The 12,575-nt window shown below is 39.8% G+C and overlaps 1 protein-coding gene across 2 annotated transcripts in view; it reads left to right on the plus strand.

Moving 5' to 3' along the window:
- The window catches only part of COL5A3 (collagen type V alpha 3 chain), a 305,521-nt gene that overhangs the window by 218,039 nt on the left and 74,907 nt on the right, over positions 1-12,575 (plus strand). For both annotated transcript variants that reach the window (XM_069767069.1, XM_069767070.1), the window contains 13 exons: positions 74-127; positions 459-512; positions 651-704; positions 1,648-1,701; positions 2,177-2,230; positions 3,035-3,079; positions 3,238-3,336; positions 3,427-3,480; positions 3,563-3,607; positions 5,291-5,344; positions 6,838-6,882; positions 8,414-8,467; positions 10,611-10,655. In XM_069767069.1, the coding sequence (XP_069623170.1) occupies positions 74-127; positions 459-512; positions 651-704; positions 1,648-1,701; positions 2,177-2,230; positions 3,035-3,079; positions 3,238-3,336; positions 3,427-3,480; positions 3,563-3,607; positions 5,291-5,344; positions 6,838-6,882; positions 8,414-8,467; positions 10,611-10,655 (711 nt within the window). The remainder of the gene's footprint in view (positions 1-73; positions 128-458; positions 513-650; positions 705-1,647; positions 1,702-2,176; positions 2,231-3,034; positions 3,080-3,237; positions 3,337-3,426; positions 3,481-3,562; positions 3,608-5,290; positions 5,345-6,837; positions 6,883-8,413; positions 8,468-10,610; positions 10,656-12,575) is intronic.

Below are 12,575 nucleotides of genomic sequence, written 5' to 3' on the forward strand. Positions count from 1 at the left end.
ATTCAGGTGACAGAGTCCCTTTAATATGTGGAAAAAAAAAATGTCAACTATTTTTGTGTGTGTGTTTTTTTAGGGTCCTGCTGGACCTCCAGGTCTTAAGGGTGATTTCGGAGATTCAGGACCTCCGGTAAGATTTCCATTGCTGAGTACTTTTGAATCAGAATAGGACAGGCTCCAAAAACTTCAAACATATACAGTAGCTCAAGTACAAGCATAAGGTCACCAAAACAAAAGTAATGGTTAATAATTCACTGTGAGAACCCCTCATTTTCCTGAGGAACAAACCATCAGACGTGCTGGTATCCAATATTTCTGGCCTTTTCTTCTACAGCATATGTCAAGAGTTGAGAGACCGCCATACCTATTATTCTAAGATGTTTTGACCAGGACTAGACATATTTTTGTCTCTATGTATGTGTATTTACATCTTGATACTTTTCTATTTCTTCCTTTTGTAGGGTCCACGTGGCTTTCAAGGCATCATAGGGCCTCCTGGAAAGATTGGCAAAAGAGTAAGTTTTAATCATAAATGTACATTTTGCAAATATTGTCACCGTTGTACTTCCATATTCTCCTTTCTCTTCACACTTTCTGTTCATTATCTACACATTTAACCATTTTAACTTAAAAATTCCTTGTCCTTCTCAAAGGGACGTGGTGGAGCAGATGGTGGCCGCGGTGTGCCGGGGGAAACTGGAACAAAGGTAGGTAAAAATTCTCATAATTTCAAAGATACTTAACAAATCTCAGCTCTCCAAATAACCTTTACTTTTTAGACCCCTTGTTGAAGGCTTCTCAACCAGTCTCCTAGGTTGCACTGATGTAGGACAAAAACCCTAAAACAGTTGTATGCTAATGAAGGCCTTCTCTGTCTTCTATTTTTTGGAGAAGATTTGGTTTTGGCTTTTTATTCTAAGTCATTGTGCCATATTGACTCTTAGGTTTGCTCCAAAAGTTAGCATCAGATACCCTGTTCTTTTCCTCTGTGAAGCAGCTATTTGCAAAGAAATAAATGCAACAACCCACATGTTCCATCACCTCTTCGATAAATCCTGACTTGGATAGTGGTCCTCACCAAATTGAATGTTGGGTGGCAGTCATCCTTTTGATAAGTGAACAAGCGTCTCTAGGGGAAAAAAATCCTTAATGTGTCCTTCAATCAAACAATTAAAAGGAAAAAAATATAAAATGTTACAATTACTGTGAAACCTAAGAGTAGTTGTGACTTGTGTACCCAGAACATTTCAGTTTCCGTAATATCTCCTATCGACCCCACTCCATTTTTTTTGGAGGCTGCTTCTTTGGCTAATTTTGGTGCATGATTGTCCATTTGTCCACCTGGAATAAGCTGAGAAAGGCCAAGAAGAGAATCGTTCCTACTACTTGTTAACATTTTGCTAGCATGGCTAACACATCTACTAGCCCACATCATTCCCTGTGAATTCACCAGGGTTCCTATGCAGTATTTATCTCTACTGGAACATATTTCCATTAGCCCAAATTTTTATTCTGAGTTTTTTATGCTACACGCAAATCGTTTTTGTTGACAATTATTAAGATTGGATTAATGTGGGCAAGACTTAGAATAAGATATAATACTCCTTTATACAAGTCAACCTTTACTTAGCAATGTTGTGTTTTCTGTAGGGAGACCGTGGATTCGATGGTTTGCCTGGACTACCGGGAGAGAAAGGTCACCGTGTAAGTAAATATGACGCTTGGTTTGGTTTATAAGTTAGGTTTCAAAGCTCATATAAAATAAATTGGATTAGATGATCATGACAAAGCCAATATGCTTTTGAGGCAGTCGGAATTATAAAGGTTACTATACACAATAGATAGCTACTGGTCAAACGATGTTCAGACGATCATATCGCAGACTGAGATCTCACCTGACTCTCCAATACAGAGGAGCTTACAGACGAGATCTCATTCTATGAGAAAGCTGTCATCTGACATGACAGACAATGGTATATCTTCTGGAGAACAATGCAATCGGCAGTCAGAAACTGGACATGCCCGATTGACATCTCCTCCAACCATCAGTTGACCAGATCTCCCATTCACAGTAGATTGTTCGCTGAAGCCATCGATATTGGTCAGTTCGCCAGACATTAGACTAATATGTATGAGGGCCTGAATGGTCAGTTAATCACTATTTTATTTTCTATCACAGGGAGACTTAGGAAATGCAGGCCCAGCTGGTCCACGTGGAAGTAATGGTGAAAAGGTAAAAACTTCAAGTCATCTTTGCATTTTTCATCAATTTTGGTTATTATTCTCTTTGCAAAAAAAAGTTTTTGTCTTGTAATAAGAAAAAAACCCAGAATAATCTTCCTACTGTTCATCATAGGATTGACCAACAATAGTGGAAGACTGAAGATGGTCATAGACTTTATAGTACCTTGTTAATCAATATTGAGTACTTGGTTCAATTATCTGGTGAAAGTGTACCTCCACTTGCAAATAAACTCCATCTAATTGATGGTGGGCACTAAAAATGAAACAGATTTTATTTATTTTAGCTAAATTGCCTACTTTATTAAGTGTATAGTTATTTCTTAGTTAATGGACTTTTCCGGGCTTACTAAATAGTGTAATTTCTCAGGTACCACAACTCAACCCAGGAATGGCCACTGCTCATAGAAAGGCATTGTGCTGCTCAGTTCTCTTCATTGTTTACATCCAGTCAGTTGTGGAGCTGAAAATGGCTGATTGGTGGGGGTGGGCAGATGTCGGCTTCCCACCGAATTATTAATGATGACCTATACTGTGTATAATAACGACAGGTCTAAAAAATTATTTGGTCATTCAACATCGTAAAAAGTGTCTGAGCCCATTTAAAAATCTTCTGTAAAGTCATGAATTTAAGAAAATATTTTCATAATTACATTTTGTACATATTATTTTATATAAGAAGAGAAAATGATTGTCCCTTTTTTAAAACTTGTATTAACTTTATGATTTTTAAAAAAAAATATGGATTACTTTTACTACTGTGTTTTGTTCAATATCTTGTGTTTCTGTTTTCTAGGGTTCCGATGGGCCTCTTGGACCTTCAGGTTCTCCTGGAGAAGCTGTAAGTTACTTTGTAATTCAGCTTTCTCTTCTTAGAGAGAAACCGTTCAGTTTTCTTCTGACCCACAACGAGTCCGAGTTCTTGGTCTAATGTGATAGTCTACGGTGGATCTACTAAAGTGTACTAGTAATAATGGTAATGAATGCGTTCCTTCACAGGGTGCACGAGGCTTGGTGGGTCCAAGGGGACCTCCTGGACCACCTGGTCAGCAAGGTGTGAATGGTATTGATGGAGTTCAAGGGGCAAAAGGAAACCAAGTACGTAAAAGACTTGAATACATGATTTTGTAATTAAGAAGGCTATAGTGTATTCTTAATCTTTGGACTATTTACTTTCTAATTTAACAGGGTATTCAAGGAGACACTGGGCCAAATGGGCAACAAGGAAACCCAGGACCTCACGTAAGCGTGAAAAATTAATATATAAATGACTTTGCCCCGATAAAGTTTTTTTTTTGCAGATAATAAAACGTTCTCATTTTAGGGATTGCCCGGACCTCAAGGTCACATCGGAATGCCAGGAGAGAAGGTAAGTCGATGTTGTGTATTCGTACATGCCCATTGTATTCACCCTATAGTCAATATGGCTAAGTGTGGTTGTATGTAAGAATCTCATAGTCATCTGAACGTAACTACAAGACTCCATGCTTAGAATCTTTTTCCACCCCAATTTTTGAATTTGCCTCAGTTCAGAGCAAGAGAGACATTTTCCTCAGTCAGACGATTGATATAAGGTGGTTAGACTTCTTCGTTCAGCATACAGACAATTCTCCTGACCTCCAAATATACACGCTTTCTTAGGCCAAGCATGCTAGATGAGTGAATCATTTGACACAGGTCGAAGTTTTAGGATTTTGCTGAACTGGTGAATTCAAGCAATAAATAATCCACTTCACCCAAAGCACCACCAAAAATGTCTACTGTCATTTTACACGTTGCAGAACATTGCATGAGCCAGAGGAGATTCAGGTGCAGTCAGGTGGGTTTCCTCTTCATGCCTTGCAGCTATCACATTACATGGTATATGAAGAGGGACTATCAAAGCCTGCATAAAAGCGGAAGTAGGGAATGAAGCAGCCGCTTTGTGGTGAATCTGGATAGTGAGAGGCCATCACAGTTCACAATTTAGCCATAGACATTGGGAGAGAAAGCCATAAAACACTGATGAAACAGTACAAATAGTGTGTGTAGGGACAGCAGTGAAGATTAGTTTGTGAGGAAAAGAGAATAATACAGATTTAACTGATAGGGTGAAAGAGAAATAGGAGCCAGAGTATAATAAACATCTTTCCAGGGCGATTGGATGTTTTAGCTTACTTTCGATTCACGGCGTATCAATTCACTCCAAAACGAGTTTCCTGGCTAAATTTGTCAAAGTTGGCAAAATTTGAATTTTAAAATATTCACTCATTACTAGTGGCCCGAGAAAAATGATAAGACTTGTTGAATTTCAATATGTCCAATCATTTTTCCCTGACAACTGAAAAATGAACCGTAGCTAAACAATGTGGTCGTACTACACCCAAAGTGGTGGGTTCAGCCGTCGATAGTCTTAGGATATATACAATTATATGGAAAGTCAGTGTATTACCATGCTCAGCACTTGCTGGCTGGTAAGCTTGATTTTGGCAACAAAACTTATCACGGGTTCCACCAAAATTAACTTGGGTCACTTTTTACGGTTTTATGCTGATCTAAAGTAGCCGAGTCAGTTGTAACACAATGCCAAACTGTGCCTGGATTATAGCCCTCTGAATCTGGCCTAGTGGAAAAGTGAGAGAGAGTATCTTCCTCTGCAAATAAAGGTAATTAAAGGCCACCAACAATATTTCACAAGTGACACAGGTCCATCAAATTCTACCTATTATCTATATATTGCATTGATCCAGAAAAACTCATCCCGGAGCCACTATACATTAGAAGCCCATTTGCCTTTAGCTCCTTACTCATGACAACCCAACATTAAAACTAATTATATACACTGATCAGCTCTAAAATTTGCAGACAAAAAGGGTTCTCCTCAATGATGCTTCACCTACTTGACCTAATCCTTGAGTAGAAACTAGTAAGTACTGACTTTAAATACATGTGTCAACTTATGGAGGTCCTACAAGCCCCCAAAACAAAAGCCGCTTGGTCTGTAAGTTTTTACTAAACTTAAATATGATATATAGTATTAAGATATAATCTTCGCACCTGTCTCTTTTTCCAGGGTCCACCAGGAAAGCAAGGAATATCAGGTCTGGCTGGGTCCGATGGGCCTCCGGTAAGAAGATATCTGTACCATGTATTTTACAGCTCAACTCAAAAGAACATCCATTAGCCGCCCAAATATGATCATACTCTAATTTTAGCCAGTTCTACATCTTCCAAAATTATTAATAATTATAAATGTTGATAGGCGACCGCCTGGGATGAAAGAACTTTACCACAATGACGTGGCATCATTATAGAGATGTTGTAATCCTAAAAACTTACGCATAGAAGAAGTTCCCAAGTTCTAAGTTTATATTTTTGCAGTTAGTCATCAGCTGGGAATGATGACTTGACCTAAAAATATGATGAAGACGTATTTCTCAAGTCTAAGATTTAACTTTGGAATGGGCACAGGAGTACGCCCATGATGATATCATATGGATGTTTTAACCGGAGACATAAATCTTCCATTTCACAGATGGCACCAATAAAAATTTCATTCATCCTCATTGAAAACAAAAATGATATATTTGGAACAAAGTTCTCATGTAGGGCTACGTAACCCAGGAGTAATATTTCACAAGTTACATAAGTTCATCAAGTTCAACCTACTAATTTTGTGTCGCATTGATAGAAAAAAAGTCAAACCCAAACCACTAAATACTAGATGCCCAATAGTCCCTAGACCCACTCATTTTAGCTACTTTTTCTTGATAAACCAACAGATAATACATTATATAGCAAAGCCTTACGTCGGAGGTAGAGATGAGCAATCTAATTCTTGCTGCCTTTGTCTAGCGTCCAGTCTGGTCCTCTGTGGCAGCCAGTCCTTATAATGTCAAGGGGCCTAATAAGCACCGGAGGCGCCCATGATGCAGGGTCAAGGATACCGGTCACTAGGTGTCACAGAGAACCACACTGGATTCTGGAACAGGGCAGTGTGAATTGAATTGCTCAACCCTAGTCAGAGGTCTACATCAGGAGTATTCCTCAATGCATGCCTCCATGAGATTACTCCAATATATGTCACTGTGTCTCCATATAATGCCCTTCATTGTCTATTGGCTACGTATTGTAGAGTTGACATGAAGGCACTTCATGAGGCACTTCTTTTGATTAGTTGACCTGGTTCGAAGTCATATGTGCATCACACCCCAATGATGACGGCGCGCCAGGCCAGCTAATAAAGAGAGGAGCCATGGATGTCAGCAAGTAAGAGATGGTACTCCCTCTACCGTATAGCGGCCACAGATCACTGAGGTGGACGAAGGATTGGGACGTGTCACATTACTACAAAGGGTTTGCAAACTGCACTGTATACCTTTTTTTGTGATGGTCTATGTGTTCACTTATCAAGATATGAACCCAACCTTATCTTAAGGACAAATAAAAATCCGCTTGCCGTTGTGAGATTCTGATAAAGTTTTCTGTCTTATATATGATATCATTACATATTACAGGGGTCACATGTTTTGTGGAAAACTCTCCATATTATTACCCTTTAGATTTTGTCAATACTTGCTTATAGCAACCAACCACATCTAATGGTGCTTCTGTTCTCAGGGACATCCTGGTAGAGAAGGACCGGCTGGCGAGAAGGGCATTCAGGTGAGAGTATAAAATAATAACATGAAATGTATTTCATAAGAAAAAAAACCAACATAACCTGCTCCAATAGACACCACATTAAGAACAGGACTAAAATGTATAATGTTACATACTGTAGAACAGCAAAGTCTAAAACATGTAATGTGGGCCTGTATTGCAGAAAATCTGCCTCTATGGTTTGGGTTTACCATGCCTTATGCAAAATTTTCATTTTGGATTTCCACATAAGTGTTTCCATTTAGTAGTAATTCCCTATCTCATTCCCTAATAATGGTTGGGACATTCAGTCCTAATCTAATCTATTTGTTGATGTAAAAGCTTGACTTGACGTCTTGACTTGACTTGACTATTCCGCCAAGGTTGAAATGTTGCTTATTACATCCTGTGCTATACTGCAGAAGTAGCTTCAGACTACAGGACCTGGCTAATATGTCATGGTCACATATATTACTGTATCGTTGTAAAAGTACTACAATAATTTAGATCATCTGAAGATATCAAAAGAGCTTGAAAACATAAATTTACGATTCAGTCATCGTTGGCCAGACCGGTCACCTTTTTTTGGTTTCCATTGCTAGCGCAGTCCTGACTGGTTGCTTTTAGTGATGGACAGAGTTGTACATTTTGGGACATTCATAATAGCTAACCCAAGATAAGGAAATGCTTTAGTTTAATCGCTTTAAGCTTGAAAGAAGACCTGAGTCCATTAAATTCAACTGTAACCTACCATGTGGAAACCAATATGTCATTTTGGAAATCCTAAAGGGCAAAATATTCAAAACTAAATTTAGGTTGTGTCTCGTATAGTTTACAGTTGAGCTTCTTATAGTTTGGGCTAGTGCATTTCATGGTTTAGGCTTGTGACTCTCATGGTTTATGGTTTTGCCTCTTATGGTTTAGGCTTTTGCCTCTTAAGGTTTAGGTTTGTGCCTCTTATGGTTTACAACTTTGCCTCCTATGCTGTACAGGTGTGCATCTTATAGTTTTCATTTGTGCATTTTATGGTATTCATTTGTGCCTCTTATGGTTTAGACATGTGTCTCTTATAGAGTTCAGTTGTGCCCCTTATGGTTTAGACTTGTGCCTTTTATGGTTTAGGTTTGTGCCTCCCATGGTTTAGGCTTGTGGCCCTTATGGTTTACAGTTGTGCCATGTATGGTTTAGGCTTGTGTTTCTTATGGTTTAGGCTTGTGCTTCTTATGGTTTAGGCTTGTGGATCCTATGGCTTCGGCTTGCGTTTCTTATGGTTTAGGCTTGTGGATCCTATGGTTTAGGCTTGTGCTTCTTATGGTTTAGGCTTGTGGATCCTATGGTTTAGGCTTGTGCTTCTTATGGTTTAGGCTTTTGTCTCTTATGGTTTAGATTTGTGCTTCCTATGGTTTAGGCTTGTGGCTCTTATGGCTTATAGTTGTGTCTCTTATGGTTTAGACTTGTGTCACTTATCGGACCTGTTCCGCCAATGGTAAACCTAGAAACATGGGGTCTTTTATATAAATTACTCACAGTTTTACTGTTTACATTTTTTTATCAGGGTGTTCCTGGATCTCCTGGTCCTATCGGATACCCTGGCACCCGTGGTGTGAAGGTAAGAATGTTTATTAACTCATAATAATTATCATACTGTAAAAGCCTGTAATCAAGATAAATATATGATCCTTAAAATACAAATATTATGGTACTTCCTTGCATGTAAAGGGCTACACTAATTATCCCCAGAACTTTGGGTGCATTTACACTGGCCGATTATCATGAACGAGCAATCCTATGAATGTTCGTTTTGCAATAACCGCCCGTTGTAAACAGGCCACCAATCACCCGTCAAATGATTAAAACACGTTCACCTGGTGGAATGATTTCATAATCTTCTTAAAGAATATCGTTCTCGGCAGCACATCATCATATGTGTTGCCCAGAACTATGCAGTCTATGTACACAGAACTGATCATTTAGTAAAAGGACTAATATAGTCCCCTTTGTCATGTAAAACCGATGTTTGCCATCCAGGAGTTTTCCAGAAGATAGTAGTATGAAGACCTGACATTTTTATAGTAGAGAAGGACTGATTTTGACCTTATCAAATATATTTAGACAGAGATAGCAGAAATGTTAGGAGTGGCAAAATCAACAGTTTGGTACATTCTGAAAAAAGAGAGCACTGGTGAGCTTAGGTGATCGCAGAATCCTTTCCATAGTGAAGCAAAACCACTTCACATCATTCACCCAAGTGAAGAACACTCTCCAGGAAGTAGGTGTTTAAGTATCTAAGTCTACTATAAAGAAAAAAAAATAGTCAGCCCTAAAAATAGAAAGGTCAGATTACACTTTGCCAAAAAAAAAATCTAAGCAAGCCAGCTCAGTTCTGGAAAAGCATTCTTTGGAAAAATGAAACCAAGATCAACCTGTATCAGAATGATGGAAAGAGAAAAGTATGGAGAAGACTTGGAACGGCTCATGATCCAAAGCACCCCACATCCTCTGTGAAACCTGGTGGAGGCACTGTTATGGCATGGGCATGCAAGGCTTCCAAGGGCACTGGGTCACTAGTGTTTATTGATGTGACTGAAGGCAGAAGCAGCCGGATGAATTCTGAAGTGGACAGGCCGATACTTTCAGCTCAGATTCAACCAAATGCAACAAGGTTGATTGGATGGCGCTTCACAGTACAGAAGGACAATGACCCAAAACATACTGCGAAAGCAACTCAGAAGTTTTTTAGGGCAAAGAAGTGGAATATTCTGCAATGGCCGAGTCATTACCAGATCTCAACCCCTACCGAGCAGCATTTCACATGCCTAAGATAAAACTTACGGCTGACAAGCCCACAAACAAGGAACAACTGAAGTCAGCTGTGGTAAAGGCCGGTAAAGTATCACAAAGGAGGGAACCCAGCGTTTGGTGACGTCCATGGCTTCCAGACTTCAGGCAGTCATTGCCTGGAAAGGATTCTATACAAAGTATTAAAAAAAAAATTTAATTTATGGCAACGTTAATTTGTGCAATTACTTTTGAGCCCGTAAAATGAGAAAGCTTTGTGATTTCAGTTCCTAAACTTTTCACAGGATATTTTTATTCAACCCCTTTAACTCTTTAATTAAACCTGAAAGTCTACACTTCAATTGCATTTCAGTCATTTCATTTTAAAGCCGTAATATGCAGAGCTGTAATCACAACAGGCATCCTGCAACTCTGAAAGGCGTTGCAAAAATAACCGAGTTTTTTATCCCCACGGCTTTGAATCACTTGCGGCAGCGGCCGAGACCCAACGCCCCTTTCCTCGTCTCTAACCAAGAGTTTAGGGCTGTTGGTGCTGGATCCATTACCCTGTGTTCTGTGCACCTCCCGCTGGTGAAAGAGCTGGACTTTTGCTTTTCTCTATAAGGTCTCTATAAAAAAAATATTACTTTTAGGCCAGGAATATTGCAAAATTTGCCAGAATTTTATGAAACGTTAGGCCATTCCCAGCAAATTTGGTACACTTGGCATGTATGCCCTCTTGTTGTTTTAGGCCAGTGGTTCCCATCCAACAACATCAAGAAAACGTGTCCCTTTCTTATAAAGGATTTATCTAAAGGGGTTTTCCCACAAAGTTAATTTTAATCAATAGATCTCTGAATAATAATAATTCCCACATTTGGATGTACTTAATTTTTTTTTCCTGTGCATCCTATTTCTAACATGTATTTTGGGGTAAATATCACTAAACTGCTCTTTTTTTACTTACTTTACAGGGAGCCTTCGGAGTGAGAGGACCAAAAGGAAGTAAAGGGGAAAAGGTAAGCGATGTGTTGGGTAGACGATGAAGAAAATTTTTTTAAAATTGAAGACCTTTATATCGTGGATACGGCTGCTGAATACATCCCCGACCGCTAGGGTTAGAGTTAATGGGCAAACGTCTAGAAGTTTTACTCTTCATAGGGGGACTAGACAGAGGTGTCTGCTGTCTCAGCTGCTTTTTGCATTGGCAGTGGAGCCCTTGGCGCAGACAATCAGGGAAGCGGCCTCAGTGAGGGGGTTTAGATATGGATTAATAGAGGAAAAAAATATCCATGTATGCGGATGATGTGCTGTTTTTTTTTTAGAGGACTCTGGAGATTCGTTGTTGGGAGTGATGAATATTCTTAAGACATTTGGGACTATATCGGGCCTAGAAATTAATTGGGAGAAATCCAATATTCTAGCTGTAGATGAATGTAAGCTCAAAAAAAGAGGCAGCACTCCATTTCTTCTGTGAAAATGTGGAAGATTTAATCAACCCATTTGTCTGGGCGACGTTTCGGCTCCATCTGAGCCTTTCTCAAGGCTTGAGAAAGGCTCAGATGGAGCCGAAACGTCGCCCAGACAAGTTGGTTGATTAAATCTTCCACATTTTCACAGAAGAAATGGAGTGCTGCCTCTTTTTTTGAGCTTTCATAAACTTGGTGCAATCGTTGGACTGGTTGCCTGGGGCCTTGCCCCTGAAGATAAGTGGAAGTGTTGTGCTGTTCCCTTTTTTTGCTGTAGATGGATGTAGTGATGATCTACTGTTACCAGGGGAGTGTAGTAGGTTGGCAGTGGTGCGACAGTTTAAATACCTGGTATCACTTCGGCTTTCGAGCTATATAGACTTGAATCTGATTCCATTGCTGGGTAAGTTTAGGAGTAAAGTAGGGGCATGGCGTAAATTGCATCTTTCAGTTGTGGGAAGAATACATTTGAATAAGATGATTCTGATGCCCCAGCTGTTATACGTGTTACACAATGCCCACATATGGTTTCTCAAAAGATGGTTCCGTATCATTGATTCTATATTTAGAGACCTTGGGTGGGGAAAAAAGCAGTCGAGGATTAGGCTTGAGATATTGCAGAGGCCCAAGGATGGAGGGGGATTGGCGCTTCCGAACTCTTGGATCTATTATTATTTAGCTGCTCAGGGCCAACAGATGAGGGGGTAGCTGTCTTGGGTTCAGCACAAAAGTTGTTGGTTCAGGTGCTGGGGATGGACCCATTGATTCAGGGGCTAGAGGCAGGTAGCTTTAGGAGGTTGGGGTTGTTATACCCCACGTTAGTGCTGATACATAAAGTTTGGGAGGCAATAAAAAAAGATTAGGGGATTGGAGAATTTGACACATTTTTCCCTGATATGTCAAAATGAAGCATTGCCGGAGTTTGGTAACATAGGGGAATATAAAAATTGGAAGAGGCTGAAAATATAATATGTGGTTCAGGTACAAGACGGCCAAGGACTAGTGTCTTTTTAAAAGCTAGATGGAGACAATGTGCAACCGGAGGCCTGTAGGTTACTGTATGGACAGCTTAGACATGCATATGTAACTCAGAACAAGACGGTTAGTTTGGAGATCCATAAAGATATACTGGTGGACTATGTTTGCGCAGAGAGGGGAACAAAAGTGATGGTGTCGGGTATTTATAAGGATTTACCGTATACCTTCTTGAATAATTATCCAATTAAATCAAACGGAAAATGGGAGGAGGAGTTGGGAAGGATAGAGGAGGACAAATGGGAGGTGATCATGGAATCTATATCCCAACTGTCGTTGAGTGAACCGGGCAGACTCTCGCAGATATATGTACTTTATAGAGTACATAGGACTCCAGAATGGTTGTATAGAGCTGGTCTGAGACAGACGTCTGAGACAGACTTCTGAGAGTCCTCGTTGCCAGGCTGAAGGGGCAGGGATCCTCCATATGCCATG

The sequence above is a fragment of the Ranitomeya imitator genome, chromosome 4 (assembly GCF_032444005.1).
Source record: "Ranitomeya imitator isolate aRanImi1 chromosome 4, aRanImi1.pri, whole genome shotgun sequence".
Lineage (NCBI taxonomy): Eukaryota > Metazoa > Chordata > Amphibia > Anura > Dendrobatidae > Ranitomeya > Ranitomeya imitator.